The sequence below is a fragment of the Geotrypetes seraphini genome, chromosome 18, assembly GCF_902459505.1.
Source record: "Geotrypetes seraphini chromosome 18, aGeoSer1.1, whole genome shotgun sequence".
In the NCBI taxonomy this organism is placed as follows: domain Eukaryota; kingdom Metazoa; phylum Chordata; class Amphibia; order Gymnophiona; family Dermophiidae; genus Geotrypetes; species Geotrypetes seraphini.
In genome coordinates, this window is record NC_047101.1 from 43,875,741 (window position 1) to 43,900,024 (window position 24,284).

A 24,284-nucleotide genomic window follows, 5' to 3' on the forward strand; every position below is an offset into this window, starting at 1 on the left:
TAAATATAGAATTACCCTCCATGTGCATCACAAATAAATGAAATAGTAACTACAAACCAAAACGTTTTCCTCTCCATTCTCCCTAGCCAAAACTGAGCTGTATTTTTGTGGCTCCAGGAGGAGGGCAGTCGCTTTCCTATGCAGACCTGATTTAACTGGTGTTTCATTCCTCTGCTTAGAAGAAAGACTTAGGGCTAGATTCACTAAACCCACCGATCAAGTCCTGGCCACTTAGCGACCCGATTCACGTCCGTGCATGCAAATGGAGGGAAGGACATTCAAAAGCAGGGAAGACAGCGATTCACAAAAAAAGTAAGGAACTCCGACTGGGCTGGCCGATCACAAAAGAAGCAACTGGTAAGGACTAGACGCTCATGTCCTTGCCGACTGTTCTGCAGCCCTAAAATCACTTCACATACCACACTGCTCGCTGCCTCTCTGCTGTGCAGCTGTGAAATCTACTTCCTCCAAAGCAACTGCCAAGCACTATGGACACCGCTCCCCTTGGGATGCTACCTGCTCCCGTGTATAGGAAGTAACATTGTCAGGTGACGAGCGTTGTTGCAGACAGCAGGAGCGGAAAAAGCAGCCGGGAAAGGGGAGGGGGGACGCACACGTTTGGTTCCCGGTTCCCAAGAATCCACACATCAAGGTGTTGTCAGCACTCTCTGCACAACATCCCCAGCTCTGGCCAGGCTGGAAAACATAAGATGTAGGCCAGAAACTGTTAGCGGCTGCTCAGTAGAGAGTTCCAGTTTAAAAAGAAAAGTTGCTACGGAGGCAAGCACATGCGCAGACCATCTACAAGCAAAGAAGATGGTCAGCGCATGCGTCAGGATCGCTCTTCTGCGATCCGCATGGTCGGTTGGGGGCGTGCCTCTGATTGGCCTAATTAGCATGAGGACGCATTGTGAATTGGGAGCCCAGACACGGATCGGACAAAGACTGGAAAGGTAAGGTGGGCTTAGTGAATCTAGCCCTTAGTTCCTGCACAGATGTTATCAAGGCTTGATAGATTAATATATACTCTCAGCACGTGCCGTCTTATCAGAGCTGAGCACAGCAGATGCATTATTCCCCAAGATACCATCCTGACTCTGTGATGATGATGCCCCTTTTAGCATGTCTCAGCAGGAGACTGTGGAGATGATCCAATCTCAGAGATAATGCGGGGACAAAGTTTGCATTGATTAATCAGTATGGAAAGCAACTATCAGTTTCATACTCTCTGTAACACTGTTGCACCTAGCTCCTGATTCCACCTTAATAACTTTCAGTAAGATTTTCAAGTTGAACACAATGGAAGTTTATTTTCCATGACTGCTATACTGTATACTAACTCAGGTTTCCCAAAGCTGTCCTGGAGACTCCACAGGCAATCATGCTAAGAGGGCATCCATAGGGTATTTTTGCATGCATTCAAAACCCATCTTAAGAAATTGATCTCATACATATTAATGTGGATGTCTTGAAAACCCAGTTGATTTGACGTCACTAGGATTGCTTTAGGAAACTACGTGCCAACTTAGAACAGTAGTCTTTCTAGAGCCTTTCTTTGCAGGCAGTCCTTAATTGCCTCAAATGTTCTGTGGCTGGAAAAAAGCATAATTCTCTTAAACACAGATTACAAAACAATTATCTGATAGTAGTTCTTAGACTCTTACAGGTTAATGTTGTCATTCAAAACATTGAGGGTTTCAGAGGATTGTCTTTTCAGCCATCTTTTAGCTAGAGGGGTGGGGTATAGATAGGAAAGATAATTCTCTTATTCTCAGGTAAAACACTGTATTGCAATCACTGTTTTACCCATGGAGATGGGTTCTTGAGGAATTGCTCACCATAACAGAAATACTGTAACTTGGAGCCTCATGTTAGACACCAAATATGTGCTTAGGATATGGAATGTCAGTAGTTATGTGCACCTTTGGTACCTGTAATTGGCATTTATATGGGTGGAACATGGGTGTGGTCGCGATGTGATTCATGCAACTTATACAATACTATCAGTTGCATGGCACATTTAGGCACGTCAACTTATACTAGCCATAAGGGGTGAGCAAGGGACATTGACGCCTTCTTGAAAGCTCAAGGTTTGAAAAATAATAAAAAACATGCAAAATGACACCAGTGCAAGGTTTTAAAAATTATAATTAAGATTTATTAAGTTATTGTTTCTATTTTTCCATTATGAGATTCAAAAGAATAAAGCATAATTGCTTGCATTAACAGTTGCGCTAATGGGAGATCGTTATAGTTACCAAATGCTGGCCTTCTGATAACGAGCTCACCTCAGGATCTCATGACCCTCTATTATATACTTTTGGCTCAGTGACATCATCAGTTTGACAACCAATAAAATCAACAAAAGAGGTGTTTCAAATTAGACAAAGACAAAAGTTTCAGAAAAGTACATTTGTTTGCTTATAGTCGTTTCTGAATATAATTCATAATTTTCACAAAAGTATATTAAGAGAAATTATTTGTTAAAAAGATGCTGAAATGTTCTCAGCCCTTCCATGCTGAAAAGTTGTCAGCCTTAGAGGAAAAAACTCTCCCTAAGCTGATAGGTTATGGATCTGCACACAGAAGCCTTAGCCTGGAGGAGGAGGGACTGGTTCCCCCTCTCTATGCTAGAGACTGTTAATCATTTCCAGATGTTTTAGGATTTCTTTAGGTTGCAAAGATATATAATATGTTTTTTCAAAACCCATTCTTTTGTTCAATACACAGTCATACAATCACATTTACTTCATTCATACTTGCTTGGCCAAGCATTCCATACATAATTTTCATTCATAACTATATTTAATTCCTGTTATATCTTAGTTTGGGACACGTTATCTTCCTAACCAGTCTAAAGCAAGCACATGTGGTATTAATTAACACCACGATGCTGAGAACAAAGACTTGGAAAACAAAATGGATTCCAAAGACTGAGAGGATATAGAAAAGACAGAGAACCAAAATGGATTTCATGTATCCTTTATGATTTCCTCCATGATCTAGCCTAACAGCAAAGTACACAAAAAGAACACCATTCTTTCCCTTATATTTATCTGTAGTGTGTTTTTCTGGCTTTAGCTACATTTATATTTAGATTTTTATTCACCAGTTTGTCGTACGCTTCTATTGGGCGTGTCCTTAACTAACACATATGCTTGTATCTAACTAGAATTACCCGAAAAACAGGCACTTTTGTAGAAAAACTCCACAAAAATACTGCACTATCATGTTCTGATATCCATTCCATTACCGTCCCATAAACATCACCCCCTACTGGCCACGAGCCACTACTCCTCAGGGGGCGAACTGATGAGTGTGGCTTAGTGGCTAAAGCTACAGCTTCAGCACCCTGAGATTGGGGGTTCAAACCTTGTGACCCTGGGCAAGTCACTTAATCCCCCCATTGCCCTGATTGTGAGCCCGCCAAGACAGAAAGGGAAAAATGCTTGAGTACCTGAATAATTCATGTAAACCGTTCTGAGCTCCCCTGGGAGAATGGTATAAATTGATTAAATAAATAAATAAGCCTTTATGTTAGGTATTTTTATGATGGCTTAGGTGCACATAAGTGCCATTAAACAACTGGCACCAAGTGTGCCCCATTGTCATGCCAAGCTATAGAATTGGCCCATATATGCAGAATCCTACTGTATGCATAATTTTATCTACAGTGGGATGAAATGCTCAATTCAGGGAAAAGTTTTTCAATTCGATTCAATTTGGCCTATTGAATCAATTTTTCAATTTGATTCACTTTCAATGGCACAGCTTTTTAAATTTAAAGTTGAATCAATTTTTATTGTAAACTAGCCAGATTAACACAGTTTGATCCTGTACAGTCAATGCTAATAGAAAACCATATTTTTTTCATACACACAGAGCACAGATACACCCTCATTCAGTATGCAGTAAGTAATCGCAAACTAAAAATAGAAACATGTAGACAAAACTTAAACTAAACAGCCAAGAAGCCAGTCTCTGCATACAATGCAACACCACAGAAACTGTAACACCGGTCCCCTAATATGTAAATTTGAAAAAAAAACAATCACCACTCTACAAATTAACAAACAGAAATAAAACAAAAATGGAAAATAAGAAAATACCATTTTATTGGACTAACCTCTTTTTTAATTAGCTTCCAGGGGCCACAACCTCATTCTTCAGGTCAGTACAGTATAGTGTTGTTAAGTGATCCTGTTTAAAATTAGTCTAATAAAAAGATTACTTTATTTCCATTTTCTTTTTAAAAACATTTATCAATACAGCTACAATAAAGCAACCAAAAATCTTTTTTCTACCTTTTGTCACTTCTGCTTTAATCATCCTTTTCACTCTCTTCTTTCCATCCAGCATCTGTCCTCTCTCTCCCTTCCATGCATCTGCCCTCTTTCTCTGCCCCTTCCATCCACTGTAACCTCATCCCTCCCCTGAGGCCCTGCCTCTTCTTCTGTCCAGCTCCCCCCCCCCCATCATTCACTTTCTCCTCCTATATCCCTCATCCCATGACATGCAGCTCTCTTTTTTTCTCTCCATTTGTGGATTTAGAATCTTTCCCACTCTTCTTTCCTCATTCCTTTCTCTCTGTTCTTCCAGCTCCCCTGTCCCAACATCTCTGTCTCTCTTTTCCTCCTTCCGTGACTTTAGCCTCTCCCACTCTTCCCCACTGCCTTATTTATTATCTCTTTTGTCTCCAGGCCATCTCCTTCTTTGCCTGCCCAGTGGTAAGGCATCTTTTTTTCCTCTGCTCCCCCCCAAGAGATCCAGCACCCTCCAACTGTGTCCCCCCCCCAAAGGTTTGATAACTCTCCCTATTCCCTTCCCCCTCCCCTCCCTCCCTCACTCACTCACTTACTCTCTTTGTCACACACACACACACACACACCATCAGCAGCACAGTCTTCACAACTCACTGCTCTTGACGGAGTTGGGCCTTCCTCTCTGTTGGATCCCACCTGCTTCCTGTTTCTGCGAAGGCAGGACCCATCAGAGAGGAAGGCCTGACACCGACAAGAGCAGCGTGTTATGAAGGTGGCTGCTAAGGAGAAGTTTCTGGACCATGATGACACCGGCCCTTGGAGCTCCCCCATATGAGTCTGATTTTTTTCTGAGAATGAATCGATTCAAATCGGGAATTGGGCAGTTCTACCCAGTAGTGGGCTGAGGAGTGGCTTTCACAGATGTTTAAAAATATGCATTTATCTCCAACAAAATACCCCATACAAAACAGTAGATCTAAATAGTCATTGCTGTTTTTCCCCAAGATAATTTTCAAAGCAAATGTACACACACGTAAGGTAACTTTGAGAATTGGGAAAAAGTTTGAGTAAAAATTACCTGTGGATTACACACCACTGTAGGCAGCTCAAAAATTACCACCTGAGCAACTAGAAAAGGGTTTGTGTTGCACGTTATACATTTATTGTGATTCTGTGCTAGCTGGAGCAAAAAAAAATCTGTTCATGTAAACTGCTTTAATACAATTCAAAGAATAGGTAAAGGATGAGAAAGGAAAATAAATTACTCTAAGATTGAGCAATTTATTTCCATTATCCATACAATCCCTGTAATAAAATGTTTATATACAACAAAAATATTATTGCTAGAATGAAACTAGCATAGGCTGCTGTTATCAGGCAGATGTCTGAAAATGTGCTCATTAGGTTTATGTGGTATTTTGCCCAATCCATTTAATTTGTTCTGTTGCTTCTTTGTACTCTTCTTTTTCTTGGTAACTGTACTCTCACCCTCTCCTATTCCTGCGCTTTCTATTTCCCTCCTCCCTCCTCATTCTAACAAAAGTCTCTGAGTGAAGGAACCGTTATGCAAAAGGTATCTGTTCCTCTTCTGAACTAAAACCTGCTTAGAATACAAAATGGCTTCCAAACAGATTTCTGTTTCTCTTTGCCACGTTCCTCTTTGATTCCGATGTCCTATCAGAGATTTAGATAGTAAAGTAATTTTGTTTATTTAACCTTTTGATATACTGTCTTTCGATTTAAGAAGTCAACGCAGTTTAGAAACAAGAACTGTAAGATGAGAAAGATAAATTGGAGAGATCTACAGCTCCCACCCCCAGTTCCAACCACAGTCAGGAGGGTCCACATCACACCTCTGCATAAGCCTGACTGAACAAGTGGTTTGAGGCTCCATTCTTTTATTTCCAAATGCTTTCTATTAAAACCTTTTCAGTGAATACAACAATTGACAGGCTTTCACTATACACTTCTCCCTCGGTATTCGTGGGGGATAGGGGCAGAGCCGGACCGCGAATTGAGAAAAACCGCAAATAACTTCTCGTCCGGCTCTGACCCACCCCTGCCTCCCTCCCACCTTCCCCCGGCATCCCAGCCTTACCTGGTGGTCTAGCAGGCTTTCGGGGGGGGAGGAGCGATCTTCCTATGCTCCTGCCCCGTGCAGATCGCCAATAGGAAATGACTGCCGTGAGTTCCCGTAGTCTCTCGAGACTATGACGGGAGCTCATGGCAGCCATTTATTATTGGCAATCTACCCAGGGCAGGAGCGTAGGAAGATCGCTCCTGCCCCGAAAGCCCGCTAGACCACCAGATAAGGCCGGGATGCTGGGAGGAAGGCTGGAGGGAGGCGGGAATGTCTGAAACTATGGGTTCCCCCCCCAAAAAAAAATTCCATATGGAGTACTGTTCTTAGTTTCTGCAAGTCAAATCCATAAACCCCTCACCAAGGGGCCCTTTTACTAAAGCTGTGGCAAATGTGTCTTTACGTAGGTCTTTCTCATGGGCTAAGAACATTTTTGTCATGATTGGAAAATGGCTATGTGCTAACTCTGCTACCTACTTTGCAGACAGGTATAGATTCTGTAAATGGTGCTTAAATCGGCCGTTGCCTAGAAAAATGGCGCTAGCCACATGTCAGTCACGCTTAGGCGTTGTTAACAGAATGATGGTTACTGGTATCAAGAAAAAATTTAGGTGCCGGTAATGTAGGTCAGGGTTTTAAGGGCTAACATTTTTGGCGCCTAAGTGACATATAAGGTTATCTCCGCCCTTAAACATGCCAACGTTGACCTTAGGCGCCGTGCTGTAATCACAATTCCAGTGCCTACTTTTTAAAAATTTGTTTTTTAATCTGTTTTAAATGGTGCATTTGATTACCGATTAAAGCCAATTAATGCAATTAACACCCCACCCCCCTTTTACAAAGCATCAATAGTGGTTTTTAGCGCAGGCCGGCACACTGAATGTTCCCGACGCTCATGGGAATTCTATAAATGTCAGGAGCAGTGCAGAGCCTTCAGCGCGCCGACTTACGCTAAAAACTGCTATTGCGGTTTTGAAAAAAGGGAGGTAGGGGTAAGTTAGATGCTGTATATTTCATTAATATTTTGTTAACCGAGTCGAGCCCTCTTGTAGGGATGAATCGGTATTTAAAATCAAAGATTAGATGAGATCTAGGCACCTAACTTTCAGTATTGTTTATAGAATATGGCCCTCAGGGCCCCCACACTGACCCCCTAATCCTGCACTTATTAATTAACATGTGGCAATGCCTCATGCGCTGTCATGCCCATTCTCCACCCTCAACCATGCCCTCTTCCTAGAAATAAAAAAAATGTGAGATCAAGTTTGCAGACGACACAAAGCTATGCCGGGCAATCAGATCGCAGAAGGATAGCGATGAACTCCAGAGTGACTTGTGTCAGTTAGAGAATTGGGTAGAGAAATGGCAGATGAAGTTTAATGTGGAAAAGTGCAAAGTAATGCATTTAGGCAGAAAGAACAAGGAACACGAGTATAGAATGTCAGGTGCAACTCTGGGTAAGTGCGAACAAGAAAAGGACCTGGGTGTACTGATAGATAGGACCCTGAAACCGTCGGCACAATGCGCGGCAGTGGCAAAGAAAGCAAATAGAATGTTAGGCATGATAAAGAAAGGAATCACGAGTAGATCGGAGAAAGTCATAATGCCGCTTCATAGAGCAATGGTCAGACCACACTTGGAATACTGTGTCCAACATTGGTCTCCCAACCTAAAGAAGGATATAAAACTGATGGAGAGGGTGCAGAGACGAGCAACGAAGCTAATAAAAGATATGGAGAACTTGGAATATGAGGAACGACTTAAGAGACTGAGATTGTTCTCCCTTGAGAAAAGGAGACTGCGAGGGGATATGATCGAAGACTTTCAAAATACTGAAAGGAATCGACAAAATAGAGCAGGAAAAAAAAATTATTTACAATGTCCAATGTGACACGGACAAGAGGACATGGACTGAAGCTAAGGGGGGACAAGTCCAGGACAAATATCAGGAAGTTCTGCTTCACGCAATGAGTGGTGGACACCTGGAATGCTCTCCCAGAGGAGGTTATTGCGGAATCCACCGTTGTAGGATTTAAAAGCAAACTAGATGCACATCTCCTTATGAGAGGCATAGAGGGATATGGGTGACTAAAAATACGCCAGATGTACACCTGGCTGGGCCACCGTGTGTGTGGATCGCTAGACTCGATGGACCGAAGGTCAGATCCGGAGATGGCAGTTCTTATGTTCTTATTTTTTTGCTGCATGGTGTGCATGTGCAAATAGGCAAATTTACCATGATATGCCAGTGCACGGCCCATGGTTAGTCTTTTTAACATACAATAAGTGTCTGCTAGCATTTAGTGCAGTTTAGTGCTAGTAAGGCAGTTTTTGGAAGTCCAATCATTTCATGTCTTGGAAATTATATAAATCCTGGGTCAAATTAGCTGAAAATTTTGGTATAATTTGATCTCATATTTGTGTGCATCCTTTCTAGTACAAGCTGAATAAGCAGTTTACAACTTTAAGCCATAACTTCATCTTTAAAATATCTGATGTCCCTCCTGCAAGGTTAATTGTGACTGTTTACTAAGTTTGATTATGGAAGACATACTGATGTACTTTCTATATGGGAGGAGGAGGAATAATTTTCATAAAACTTCTGCTTTGTTTTTCCCCCGTCTTCTTTCCCTGGATCCCTAAGTGTACAATTGAATTTTATTGCCGTCTATAGTTGCATTTTAGCAGAACTGGTAGAATAAAGTAAACTGCACTTCCTACACTGTATCTTGTTTTAACTCCTTCATTATCAAAACTTACACCCCCTCCCTTTTTTTTTTTTTTTTTTTACAAAACAGCGATAGCAGTTTTTAGTGCAGGCTGGCGCGCTGAATGCTCTGTGCTGTTCCCGACGCTCATAGAGTTCCTATGAGCGTCGGGAGCAATGTAGAGCAATCAGCGTGCCAGCCTGCGCTAAAAAACACTATCGTGGTTTTGTGAAAAGGGCGTGGGGGATTAATGAAACTGACTTTTTCAAATGTGTCCTTATTTTGGAATTGGCAGCCATCTGAAAATGTTCATGTTTGCAGGTTTGTTCAGACTGTTATTCCTCGGTGCGTCACTTCTGCTCTTAAAAGGATGGACTCATGTAGGGCTATGAAGTCAGTGCCAACTAAAGAAAGGGGAACAGAGGTACCCACGTAAAAGATAGTCCTCAAAAAACGAAAAGAAATGGGACTGTTAGCACTCTGGGCTCCTTTTACTAAGATGTGCTAGCGTTTTTAGCACACACACAAAATTACCGCACGGTATGCTTCTAGAATAACGCCAGCTCAATGTTGGTGTTAAGGTCTGGCTCATGCAGCAATTTAGCTTGCACTATTCCGCACGTTAAGGCCCTAACGCACCTTTGTAAAAGGAGCCCTCTGTATTCAGACAGCCAAAATCTTGATTTCAGCTATCAATAAATGCGCGAGATCAACAAAGTAGAAACAACCGATGTCTCGCCAAACCTTCAACTCCAAGTTCTCTCTTTTTCTACTCATTTACTCCAACCCTGCTTCGAGCTATTTCTACCAAATTTAAGAGAACTTAGATTAATTACAGCAAATAGACCACAAAATATATTTATTTGAAGTTTGAACAAAGAACCTGAACAAAAAAATAATACCATCAGATGAAAATAAGGAAAAGGGATGGGGTGAAATATGCAAGGCCGAGAAAATCCTGTTCTTCAGCCGGAGGTCCAGTTCTATGGTATGGGATACCCGGTGCAATACGATTTTGTGAAAATGTGCTTCAAATTGCTCAAAACATACTTCTTTGTTCAGGCTTTTCCTTAATATTGATAATGGCTGAAAGTGGAATGGTGGAATTGGAATCAGAAGACATGGGATCAGTGCAATCTGTTTTCCGGGAAGGAAGGCTAGAATTTTAAAGCGTTGTTTTGTCAATGTTAATGTTATTGTGAATGTGAGTTTGTAAGTTGCTTAGGTATCCTTTTACTAAGGCGCCAATAGAATATAATGGGCACCTTAGTATTTAAACTAAACTAAACCTTAGGTTTGTATACCGCGCCATCTCCGCAAGCGCAGAGCTCGGCACGGTTTACAGAGTTAAGAGGAAAGGAACTACAATAAGGGATAAAGGAGAGGGACTAAGAGGAAAGAGAGGGACAGAATACTGGAGAAAGGGAGGTGATTAGATTTTTGCAAAGAGCCAAGTTTTCAAGTGTTTGCGGAAGGATTGGAAGGAGCTTGAGTTTCTGAGTGGGGATGAGAGGTTGTTCCAGAGTTCTGTGGTTCTAAAGGGGAGAGATGTTCCAAGTTTTCCTGCGCGGGATATACCTTTTATAGAGGGGAATGATAGTTTCAGTTTTTGGGAGGGTCTGGTGGAATGTGGTTTTGAGGAATTCCAAAAGAGTGGGATAACGGGAGGAAGGACGCCATGTAGGATCTTGAAGGCTAAGCAGGCACATTTAAAGAGGACTCTGGAGTATACTGGGAGCCAGTGAAGCTTGGAGAGGAGTGGGGAGACATGATCGAACTTGCCTTTTGCGAAAATAAGCTTAGCCGCGGCGTTCTGAATTAGCTGAAGTCTATGGAGGTTTTTCTTAGTTAGGCTTATATAGATGGAATTGCAGTAATCCAGTCTAGAGAGGATAGTAGATTGAACGAGGACGGTAAAGTGAGAATGATGAAAGCAGGACCTCACCTTCCTCAACATATGAAGGCAAAAGAAGCATTTTTTTGTCAAAGAGTTGAGGTGATCATTGAAGGAGAGAGAGGAGTCTATGACGATGCCTAGGACTTTGCTTGAAAACTCAAGCTGAAGAGTGGGTCCAGAAGGTAATGGGATGGAGGTGGGTAAATGATCTAATGTTGGGCCGAGCCAAAGTAGTTTTGTTTTGGACTCATTCAGTTTCATTTAGCACGGGTTAATTGTTAGCGAGTGCTAAATCGGTTAGCGCACCTTATTAAAAGGACCCCTTAGTTCATTAAGCAGATTATAAATATTTTAAATAAATAAATGTTACACAATTAGGAAGAAATTCTAAAACTGGCATCTAAACTTAGGCACCCTACTGACACCTAAATTAATTGAAAAAGCCATTAGAAATGGCAAGGTTCATGCACCGGAATCTCACCTACTTAGGCTCTTTATGGCCACCAAATGCCAAAGTAGGCGTGACCAATGCGTTTGGAGGCCTAAAATGCCCAGATTCATGAAAAGATCTGGCCCCGAGCTCAAGGAAAACAAGACGAGGTTCATGGAGAGGAGGAGAGCCACTGACGCCGAAAGTGACACAAATGTGTCCTTCAAGCCCCGGTGGCACACCCGGTGTCTCGCAACACACAGTTTGTGATTCACTGCATTAGTCAGAAAAACCTCCATAACTATAAGTTCAAATCTACTTAATGCATCTTTTTGGGGGTTGTTGTTTTTTTCAGTTCAATTCACAATTCAATAAATCCTAAAAAAAAAAAAAAATGGGAACAGTCTACTTAGCTGAGCCAAAACAAAGTTCTTTATATTCAAATCCCAACAAATCCTGCTATGATTAAATCCTTTAAATTAATTCCGGCCGAACTGCTATATGCTCTACTGAGTTTCTTCGTTTCACTCGACCTAGGGGGCAGGACTTTCCAGGAAAAAGCTCAAACGCTTCCCCAGATTTATAAAAATAAGTGTGAAATGTAATTTGGGGGGATCATACCACTTTCTTGGCTACTAAGGGAATATTTGGAGAGTGTGCCTGATCAGGAAAGAACCTGAGCAAGAATGATATGCTCTATTCTATAACATGGGATCTATTACTTTCTATTTTTAAAAAAATTCTTCTTGTATGGAATCCTCGTTCTTAGTGGACTTGAGTCCATTGATTATTTTTTTCTCCTTTTCTGTTATGTAAATTAGTTGCCTTCTTTTCCTGCATTAGTGTTATTGCTTGGACATTATTGAAATATCATAAATATTGTTTTGCAACTTGGCCCCCCAGCACTGCCAAAATGCCTAAAAAATGACATTGCAAAAATATTAATCACTTTTTGGCTATGTAAACATGTACACATGTATTCAAGCTGTGACATTTTATAGTATCCATTTTCCACCTATAAAATACAATTTATATGTGGAAAGTACTTCATCAAATTTACCTAAAAGAAAGAGCAGGTGCCTTTCCTGTTTTCTCTAATTTCCTGGCTTTTAACATGAGCACCAAAACCTGGCAATTTACAGAAAATTTCTTTTTTTTTTTTTTTTTTTTTACTGGTAGAGGGAGTGTTGTTATAGAAAATCTGATATCAGTTTGGCATTCTAGGAATGTGAAATAGAAAGGAGGAAATATTTTCTATGCATTTTATTTATTTAGATTTTTATCCCGTCCTCCCAGTAGCTCAGAACGATTTACAAGTAAACATTCACAATGGGGTGAATTGGACATACAAGATTATACAATAGATTTAAATACTTGGACATACGAGACTGTGCAGCAGTGTAGATATAGGGACTATACAGCAAATTAAGAACAGCAAGTTAAATATAAGTAGTTTAGTTTAGATACAAGTTATTTGAGTATAGGCTGAGAGTGGACTATACAGAAATTTAGGCAGAAGATTAGAATGGAGAAAGAAGGGTAGAGGTGGGGTTTAAGGAGGTTGGGTGTAGACTGAGGGTGACCTTTAGTTGAAGAGGAGGGTCTTTACCATTTTCCGGAATGTCATTAGTGAGTTCTGTAGTCTGAGTTGAGGGGGGAGTTGGTTCCAGAGTTGGGGAATGAAGTGGCTGTAGGAGCGTTTGCGGGCGGTTGCATCCTTAATACTGTTGTTGAGGCCTAGAGGCTATGGTCTTTGCAGGAGTTCATTTAACCTACTCTCTTTGTGTATCTTAGTATACCTGTAATTAATATTTTGAAACTGTACTCCTCTTTAGTAATACTTAAGGGGTCCTTTTATTAAAGTGCGCTAGCATCTTAGCATTTAGCTCGCACTAAATTGGTTACCGCACCTTAATAAAAGGAGCCCTAAGCTTGTAACCTAGGCCTAGGCCTCCTGTTTGTTCTTTTTTTTTCTTATCCTATTTAATTTTCTATGCAAACCACCTAGATAATTTTGTTTGTGTTTTATCAAATAAATGTGAAAGTGAAATTTAAAGCTCCTTCTTAGTTCCCGTTGTGGTTCTATGCTTATTCTCAAACCAGTGGAGAGAGGTTGGAGGCCTCTGCAAATTTAGTTATCCCTGATTGTGGCCTAGTGGTTAGAACTATAGCCTCAGTACCCTGAGGTTGTGGGTTCAATCACCGCACTGCACCTCATGATCCTGGGTAAGTCACTTAATCCACCACTGTCCCAGGTACATAAAATTGTGAACCTGCAGGGACAGATTTTAACCCGTTCTGAGCTTCTGTGGGAGGACGGGCTAAAAAATGGAATGAATAAATAAATACTAATGCTGTGTAAAGATGCTGGGGAAGGGACGGCAAAAATTGATTATCACCAACTGGTATATTGACACTAAGGGCTCCTTTTATCAAGCCGCGCCAGCGGGGTTAGCGCGCGTGACTTTTAATCACGCACTAACCCCCGCACTGGCCAAAAAACTACCACCTGCTCAAGGCAGGAGTTAGCGGCTAGCGCGGCCGGTGGTTTAACGCACGCTATTACACGTGTTAAACCGCTAGCGCCGCTGATAAAAGGAGCCCTAAGGCTTAGATTCCCTAAACTCACCGTTCGTGTCCCGACCAGTTTGATTGTTCTCAGACCCCGACCCAATTCACTAACCTCCTGCCCGATCAATTTCCAACCCGATCCGATCCGCCCATACAAATGAGGGGAAATGGCATGCATAAGTAGGAAGCCATCGATTCACTAAGCAGAAGAAGAAACACTGATTGGGTTTGCCGATCCGAATGAAGTGACTGCAGAGGATTGCCGTATTTTCACGCATATAACGTGCGCGTTATACACGATTTTACAAACCAAGCATAACCATGCGCGTTATATGCGTGAGCGCGTTTTACAATTTTTTTTTTACATTGCTGGTTCCCCCCCCCAACGTCCAATTCAGCCCTGAAAGCCTGATGCCCCACCCTGAAGGACCGCTCGCACCCCCACCCTGAAAGAGCACTCGCATCCCCCCTGACATCCGATTCATCCCCCAGCCCCCCCCCTGCACCATTTGCGATGGAGAAGCAGCCTACCGTGGGTTCGCGATGCCAGTGAGCCCTGCTGCTTCCTCTGCCGGCGGTCCCGCCCCTTCTCTGAGCCCTGCGCTGCTTCTCTGCCGTGGTCCCGCCCTTTCTCTGACATCAGAGAAGGGGCAGGACCGCAGCAGAGGAAGCAGCGCAGGGCTCAGAGAAGGGACGGGACCGCCGGCAGAGGAAGCAGCGCAGGGCTCAGAGAAGGGGCGGGACTGCCGGCAGAGGAAGCAGCAGGGCTCACTGGCATCGCGAACCCACGGTAGGTTGCTTCTCCACCGCAAACGGGGGGGGGGGCTGGGGGATGAATCGGACGTCGGGGGGGGTGCGAGTGGTCCTTCAGGGGGGGGGCAGCAGTCCTTCGGGGTGGGGCATCAGGCTTTCAGGGTGGGGACAGGACTTCAAGGGGGGCAGAAGGAGGTTTTAATTCAATGAGCAGCATGCGTGGTATACGCGTGTGCGTGCTATATATTAATTTATTTACATAAATTTATTTTTCCCGCGTGCTATACCCGTGTGCGCGTTTTACACAGGTGCGCGTTATACGCGTGAAAATAGGGTACTCACTTACTATCCTTGCCGACTCTCCTGCTCTCTGCCGCCCTGAAATCCCAGTATCGAGGTTACAAAACAACCAACAAAATAATAAATAAAACTGTACATATGCATACGAACTCCCTTTTTATATATGCTGCAAAAAAACACAGTGCGAGCCCGTGGTTTTAACCCGCAGGTTTAAAGCATGTTCTGTTCCATAATCTGGCTGCACAAATTGAAATGATTCCTTTTAAAATGTCCACTCGCAAGTAAACTGCAGCCACCCCTCCCCCTTTATTTGACCTCGCTTGTGCGAAGAGCAAGCGCATGCACAAACCAACAACCAACAAGGATAATCTGGGCATGCGTCTCTATCGCTCTACAGTGATCCATGGGATTGCTGTAGGGCATGTGTCTGATCAGATCATCTGTAGTGAATCGGTCACTTGGCAAAACTTGGCCAAGAATCGCCCAATAACGATCCAGATCGGTGAGCTTAGTAAATCTAGGCCTGAGTACCCTTTAAAGAAAATGGTAGCAAAATAGTCTTGGTAAAGAGGTTCCAGCTGAAACCCTTTCCCAGTTTTGAGACTTGTCCCTTCTAATGTATAATTTTTCAAACACTGTTCATTTTGAGATCATCAGGGGTTTACAAAGATGAAGTTAAAATGAAGAAATGCAGACTTTTCCATGACTATGACGGTGATAGTCTGACTGGTCATCTAGGCGCTATTTATGCAAAAGGTGAAGCAAATCAACCTTTGCAAGGGATGAAAGATGATAAAGAGACATTTAAATGCCTCTGACATAAATGTCAGGAGGTGAGTCTCTTTCAATTGAAAGAAAACTCTGGAATGAGGAAGCATAGGATGAAGGTGCAAGGGGATATACTCAGAAGTAACCTGAAGAACTACCTCTTCACAGAAAGGGTAGTAAAGGTGTGAAATGGCTTAAAAACTGTATCTGAATTCAAAAAACACTTTGAGTAAGCAGACAGGATCTCTAAGGGAGAGGAAGGGAGAGTAGATGGGCAGAATGGATAGGTCATATGGTCTTTTTCTGCCTTCGTTTTTCTGTTTCTGTTTCGTGTCTTCGAATGAGGGGCGTAAGATACGTGAAAGCAGATTCTCCAGGTCAACATGTAGAGAATTCCCCTAGTATTTTACAAGAGGCTTCACTAAATGGAGAACTTCTTGTAAAATAGGAGCTGAACTGCAAGTGTACATTTCTTCACATAGAGAGGAAGTACTATGGAGGAGAGAATGTGGCATAGTGGTTAGATTTACAGCCTCAGCAGCCTGGGGTTGTAGGTTCAAACCCCGTGATCCTGGGTAACTCACTTAGGGCTTGTTCTACGAAGCTGCGATAGCGGGCTTAGCGTGCACTAAATTGCTGCGCACGCTAGACGCTAACGCCAGCATTGAGCTGGCGTTAGTTCTAGCCGCGTAGCGTGGGTTTAGCGTGTGCTAAAATTCTGCGCTAGCTAAAAACGCTATCGCAGCTTAGTAAAAGGAACCCTTAGTTCTCCACTGCCCCAGGTATGTTAGAAAAATTGTGAACTCATCCGGACAGATAGGAAAAATGCTTGAAGTACCTGAATGTAAACCAGTTTGAGTGTGGTTGTTTAACCACAAAAAAGGAAATTATACAAGTCCCAATCCCTTTCTCTGATGTCATAATGCCTCATTCCACCAATGCCTAAGAGCCAACTTCATCAGTGATGTCACAATGGCATCATTGTTCTATACTTGGCTCACTTCTGATATTGTATTGGAGGACAGTGTGGCACTGATCAGAGCTATAGCCTCAGCATCCTGAGGTTGTGGGATCAAACCCCACGCTGCTTCCTGTGACCCCGGGCAAGTCACTTAATCCTCCACTGCCCCAGTTATGTTAGAAAGATTGTGAGCTCATCGGGACAGATAGGGAAAATGCTTGAAGTACTTGTATGTAAACCCGTTTGAGTGTGGTTGTAAAAAGTCCAATCCCTTTTCCTTTTAAAAAGCTGCATATAAAGAAAGCAAAGATAGAAATCCCCCCTCCAAAATGCACGCCCCCCTCTCAAAATATCTGATTTCCCTCCAGTTGTGACCGTTTACTAGGTGTGATTATGGAAGACTTAATGACGTACGTTCTATATGGCAGGAGGAGGAATATTTTTCATGAAGGTGTTAAGATTATGGAAACTAAACCTGGGAAGTGTAAGACAGATAGTCCTGAATGGTGGTGGACACTTCTTTTTCTCTTGCATTTTCTCATGTTTTCCTCAATTTATGTATTGTACACCACTTTTTCTTGTTTCAGAACAAAAGGCGGATAAGAAAATGCTATAATAATAATTATAATTGAAGGACTAGAAAGGACAGATAAGTGGGTCACAAAGCAGAAAAGCTCTTGGGCATGCATACCATGTTTCTCTCTTCCTCTTCCTCTCTCTCACGGTCCATCCTTTCTCTTTCTTCTCTTATATATGTGCCTGGCTACAGGAAAGAGTGATGAACAATTCGATAGCCCAGTAGTCCGAGATGTGCCAAGATTAGGCTGCGATCCGCCTCATTATGAGGTTCTAAAGTCCTCAGGGCTGCCGGCTTTGAATCCTGTGCCGTAGAACATAAGAACGAAATCCGGTAAATGACTTATTGTTCTACCTGAAAAAAATCTATATATATTTATCTGTGTTTCTGATATCTTTATAATGGGGCAGCCTCCAAAGAGGAAGGGGGGGAGGATTAGATTGCAAGTCTCTGAGCAACCTCTTGGAATGATTTTAAGTTCCAGACTGTCAAGTTTTCCTCTACTCAGACACTCTTCTCTCTAAAACTACATTTCATAAGGGACTAGGACACAGTGGCGCAGTAAGGGGGGAGGCGATACGCCCCAGGCGCTGTTTTGGTGGGCACACCGATACCCATCCTCCTCTCTGCCCCCGCTCCTTTCTGCTCCTCCTCCTGCCGCTCGTGTGCGTCCCTTCCCTCCCTCTTTAGTTTTCCCGGCGCAAGCAGCGTCACGAACTTGCTGCCTGCATCGGTGTCGGCTCTCTCTGATGTCACTTCCGGGTCCCGCCCCTAGAAAGTGGAGGCAGAGCAGACACGACGCGAGCAGCAAGTTTATAATGTTGCTCATGCCGGGAAAATTAAAGAGGTACGGGGTGGGGTGTGCGCGGCAGAAGGGGTCTGGAAGGAGCAGGGGGGTGGAGAAGAGGGCAGGGGTGCCCAGGACGGGCGCCATTCACCCTCGCTACGCCACTGATAGGACAAGGCAAAATGTATGACTAACATTATAGGTCTATGCTTGTATTTACCATATATACTTGAATATAAATTGATCCAAATATAAATCAAGGTAACCTTCCCCCCCACACACATACCCAAAACAAGGAGGGGAGGAACGTTGACTCGAATGTAAACCGAGGTTAGAAATTTGGATTATCACTATGAGCCAATCGACAAAGACTAGACATTTTTGCCATGAGTTTTAATACAAAATTTCACTTGACAATGTCTCCTTTTAACCTTTTTTGCTTTCCCAATATAAACTTTAAAAACAGAGAAAAGTTTTTGTATCTAACACTACACAAAAGACTGAGACATAAAAATAGATAAAGTCACAAATCATAAAGATAAAATCAAGCTTAGGCTTGGATTCTGTACCTGGCGCCATTGCCTGCAGCCTCCGTAAAAGCGACCACCAGTTGCGTGTGAATCACGTGATGGCGCCAGGTACAGAATCATGCCTATGATGTGAATCACGCCTCTATAGACGCTTTATTGGCATGTCCGACATTAGCCACGCACATAGAGCGCCTACGGAGGTACGATAACTCAGTTGAAAACATTGTTTCAAAGGTGTTTTTTTTTACTGAGTTTGGCGCCCTTTAGAGAATCCGGGCCCTAATGTATAGCATAGCTGAAACATAAATTTAAAATAACAATATTACAGTATATAATAAATATGAGGATTCTTCAAATAGTTTCCACACGTTCATATTTTCGCAGGAAATGGATGGGGGCGGGTGAAGTGGTAAGAGGGTATGTCGTAGCATGTCAGGCAACAGAGTGATTATGTGGAAAAGTGATTTAATTTGCTTTTGAGATATTTGAAAAATAGTGTTTTAAAAAAATAAAAGTGCGGAAACTTTTTGAAGATCCCTCATACAATAAATATCTTTACCACAATACTAGCAGATAAATACTAAAATGTAATAATAAATAAAAAGAAAAGTATGACTATTTAATAACAAATGAGTAGATAAATAATAAATCCAATACTTAACTCAAATATCACAACAAAAATGTGCAGAGTAAAATGTACATATCATTAAATGAAAAGTTAAATCGATACATGAATAAAAACAGAGATCATGGCCATGTGAAAAACGAATAAGTTGATAAGATCAATGTTGACAAGACCCTATCATGGTCAATTAGCAATCACAGCATAAACTTATCACAGTGACATGCATTAACAAAGATAACAATAATTATCCTGCAAACACAGTCCAGTACTCCAATCCCAGATCCCAACCCTCTAAACCAGGGATGGGCAACTCTGATCCTTGAGGGCCGGAATCCAGTCAGGTTTGCAGGATTTCCCCAATGAATATGCATGAGATCTATTTGCATGCACTGCTTTCAATGCGTATTCATTGGGGAAATCCTGAAAACCCGACTGGATTCCTGCCCTCGAGGACCACAGTTGCCTACCCCTGCCCTGAACCCTTTTTTCCCCCGTTATGTTTACTAATAATATAAATCAAAATATCCTCTCTCCAAAGATTACATCTCCCTCCTAACCAGCACTTCTGTTCCCAATCCCACCTAACTGGTGCTTCAGTCCTACCCGCTAATCCAGGGGTAGGGAACTCCGGTCTTGGAGAGCCATATTCTAGTCGGGTTTTCAGGATTTCCCCAATGAATATGCATTGAAAGCGGTGCATGCAAATAAATCTCATGCATATTCATTGGGGAAATCCTGAAAACCCGACTGGAATACGGCTCTCGAGGACCGGAGTTCCCTACCCCTGCGCTAACCTGTACTTCGGTTTTCACCCCTGCCCAACTGATGACTGGCACATCTGTCCCCACCCCCACTGTCTTTTCCTGCCTGAAGCTAAAGCCGATGCAGTGTGTTGCATCTGCCCATGCTCAAGGCCTCTGCCGGTTTCTTTCCAAGATTCTCGGAGTGGGCGGGAACCGACAGGCCTTGAGCATGCACTAATGCCCAAGGCCCCGCTCCGGCCCAACACACAGCATTGGCTTCAGCTTCAGACAGGAAAAGAACAGTGCTGGTCGGCCGGGGAAAGGGACAGATGTGCTGCTCATCGGGTGGGGAAGTGGTAGCACTCAAGTGCCGGTCAGGAGGGGGAGGAAACAGAAGTACAGGTTAGCGGGTAAGGATGTGGTAGGAATGAGGCCCAGATGCACTAAAGACAGTGATCGTCGCTAAACCTGTTTTAACAGCTTTAGTGACGATCACATTTCCCTGACTTGATGCAGAAAATGGCTCACCACATGGTTTCTTGCACGTTTCCCCGATCTGACCATGCAAATAAGCTCATTAATATTGAAATGCCATATAAACTAGTCGAGCGATGGATGCTCTAACATGGCTTCCCGATGCACTAAAAATAGTGATCACTTTTAGTGGTCTCAAATAAGCCACTGTGTGTGAGTGAGTGAAAATTGGTAGGAGGGAAGTCCATTCCCAAACCATCCCCCCCTCCCCTCCCCCAAAAGAGGCAGGAAGGATGCCCACTCCCTCCTGCCACCAGAAGCTCCTCCAACGCCCCCCCTCCCAGGTACCTTTTCTATGGGATGCAGGAAGGAAGCAGCCTTCCCTCTTCAGTGCATCATATGGTGCACAGGGAGGGGCCCAAAGCCCTGATTGGCTCAGGCCCTTCCCAAGAAGAGGCTGCCACAGTCAATCAGTTCACTGTAGCACTATCCATCCTGTAAAGCCCAGCTGCTTGCCTGCTGATTAATGGCCCCATGTGATGCACAGGGTGGGGCCTAAGGCCTTGATTGGCTCAGGCCTCCCTCTCCGTGCATCACATGGCATACAGGGGGAGAAACCCAAGGTCCTGATTGGCTCAGATGCCTAAGGCCGCTCCCCGAGCATCACATAATGCACCAAGGAGGGAAGGTGGGCCATAAAGGTGGAGGGATTGTGCTTCTCTCCTGCGTCCAACAGAAAAGGTATGGATGGTTCTGGGGCTTTAGAGGAGCATCTGGTGGCAAGAGGAAATGGGCATCCTTCCTGCCATTTTTTCTTGTGCGGGGGGTGGGGTCAGCATGGCAGGAAGAAGTGGGCATTCCTCCTGCCATTTTTGCTGTTGTGGGGGCGGGGGGAGGGCGGTTTCCGATGCCGGTTGGGCGGGGAGGGCCATCATTAGCGGGGGGGGGGGGGAGGGCTTTTTTTTTTATGAGGCACATATTATATGTGTGTAACATGCACAGCATCTGTGTACGTTAAAAACAGAAAAGGTTTACTGCCCCGAATAGCTGAGTGGCAGGAGGCTGCTTTCGGGGCATCCCCTTCATCTCAGTTGTTCAGGCTTTCCCTGCTGACCATCAATCAAACGGGAGAGACGGAGATTGCAACGAACCTCTGCGTGAATCATTTGCATGCAAACTTTTTAGTGCATCAAGAGCTCTTTTTGAATCGGCCAAATAGTCAGATCAGCGAGACCCACGCGGTCTTTCCTTTCTGATCCTCTTTAGTGCATCTAGGTCTGAAGTGCCAGTCGGGCGGGGTAAGGAACAGAAGTGCTGGTTAGCGGGGGATGGATGTAATCTTCAGAGGGAGGGAGGATGCAAGAAAGATCGAGACTCAAATATAAACCCCCATTTTTGGGCTATTTTTCTTGGCTCCAAAATAAGAACATAAGAAACGCCTTCACCGGATCAGACCGAGGCGGCCCATTTAGGTACTCCTTTTTGGAGACCCGACTTTACCGTATCCCTCAAATCTTGGTTTATATTCGAGTATATACAGTAGTTCAGTCTGTTACATCCTCTGAGAGCTAGTAGCAGATGCTCCTCCCAAATTTCCCTTGAATTTTTCAAATGGCTGTTCATAACTGTGACATCATATCTCTAAACAGTGCAAATTGCTGTCCTTAAAATAATTCTGTGTATTTTTCATACCAACAAGGTAGCAATATGTATTGGAAACTATAAGTAGATGCCCCTAATGTATGTAGCCTAGGTGCCAATTGTGATTCTCGATCCATGTTCTTAGAAATAACTGGCGTGTACGATATACTATGACAACTTTAATGCCCTGTGCAGCGATTTGTCACTACATACTAGCATATTTGCAGAGCTGACTGCCGAAAACCCGCACCACTGGAACCCCAGTCTGTCGCAGCCAGCATGCAAAATCCGCAGCCAACCCTGTACATTTGTCAGAGCTGATTACGAGAGAGGCAGGTTGGGCGAGATAGTCCGTAAGGTTTCTTCAAGTCCAAGCTGCGAGGCATGCCCAAATATCCGTATTAGCACCCCACTGAATAGCACTGCTCCGGCCACGCAAGTGATCCAGCGAGTCAATAGTCTGCTGGTTGTACAGAAAAGGCTCAGCTTTGTCCCTTCGTTTTGTCCTGGATGCCAGCTCCCCTAAGAGGAGCCAGCTGCATGCAATGACAGGAAGGGATGCTGGATATTAAACTGGCAATCTTACCCAGCCAGCTGAGATCCTGGTTTTATGGTTTTGTCATTTCCTCCTGTCCCTGAACAGGTACTCATTGGCAAGGGGATCAATACGTATGACAGGGGTGGGAGGTGGGGGGCATTAATCAGCAGGCAGGCAGCTGGGCTTCACAGGACGGGAAGTGCTACAGTGAATTGATTGACTGTGGCAGCCTCTTCTGTGGTTATCTATTTCCATGCCAGCAGAATTCCAGTTTTAACTCTTCCGTGCCTGAAGGTTCTGAGCTGCCGATGTTGGCTCTAAAACAGGGGTAGGGAACTCCGGTCCTCGAGAACTGTATTCCAGTCGGGTTTTCCGGATTTCCTCAATGAATATGCATTGAAAGCAGTGCATGAAAATAGATCTCATGCATATTCATTGGGGAAATCCTGAAAACCCGACTGGAATATGGCTCTCGAGGACCGGAGTTCCCTACCCCTGCTCTAAAAAGATTCAACTTGGTTAGAATGTAAGATGAACAAAATATAATTAATTAACCCCCCCCCACACACACACTTTCACTACACCGAGATAGCGTTTTTTAGCGCAGGGAGCCACGCTGAATGCTGTGCGCTATTCCCGACGCTCATAGGAACTTCAGCGCAGCTCCCTGCACTAAAAAGCGCTATTGCAGTTTAGTAAAAGGGAGTGGGGGTGGGGTAAAAGAAACAAACAAAACCATACAGAGACAAGTTGGGTGATGCGTTCATCCCCATTGTTCTGAATCTGCTTATCCTGTGTTTTGTTTCTACTGCTGCTGAGTTCTGTCACTTGTTGACATTGACTGTCCCTTCAGGGGGGAATTCAATAAATAAATACTACTACTATTTATCAGTTCTATAGTGCTGAAAGACGTACGCGGCGCTTTACGTTTCACATGAATTACTGGTGTTAATGTGCACTTAATTGGCAGTAATTAGGAATTGCACATAGAATTCCTTACGCCATGTGCGCCTAAATTTCATAGCGCACAGCCCCAAGGGGACATGGTCACAGGAAGGTCAGCAGAATTACTTGGTTATCTCTACTGTTCATCAATTAGCCGAAACACGGACCGTGTAGGGTCCCTCCATTGAGGTGCATTATATGCGCAGACCTTCGCTGTATGAGGCTACTAGTTTCAGCATTTGTCAATTTTGAACATTTTTTAAAATTCTTTATTTTGATTATTCATTACAATAATAACAAATATTCATGAATATCCACAAACACTCTGTATATAAAATACATTGAAACATATATAAGGTAATAAATCAACCATGATCCAGTCCACTTTATAGTGGTCACCAGCATTTTCAATAGGAAATCAACTCTATCTATCTATAATCTACCATCGTGGACAGGCTAAAGCGTGGCTTACTTTATATATCAAATCCAACACAAGCCCTTCGAAAAGCCATGTCTCATCATGGAGTCGATGTGAGAGTATGTCTGAGCGGTTTGTTCACTGTGAGAAGAGGGGATTGAGCAGCTGTCCTACAGACGTTAAGTATTTGATATATATATATATATTTTTTTGCTTTGTAGGATTGACCGCCGCTCTACATCCTGAGGCAGCTTATGATTAGCGAAACGCTGGCCA

General features: G+C 43.4%; 1 protein-coding gene across 3 annotated transcripts in view; it reads left to right on the top strand.

Annotated features, from left to right (window-relative positions):
* PCDH1 (protocadherin 1) overlaps nucleotides 1–24,284 on the top strand; it is a 480,648-nt gene that overhangs the window by 436,820 nt on the left and 19,544 nt on the right. The window contains exon 5 of one of the 3 annotated variants that reach the window (XM_033927153.1): nucleotides 17,500–17,636. The exons of the other annotated variants lie outside the window; for them this stretch is intronic. Within the exon in view, the coding sequence (XP_033783044.1) occupies nucleotides 17,500–17,621 (122 nt within the window). The 3' untranslated portion in view covers nucleotides 17,622–17,636. Of the gene's footprint in view, nucleotides 1–17,499; nucleotides 17,637–24,284 lie in introns of those variants that run through there. 3 annotated transcript variants of the gene reach the window in all.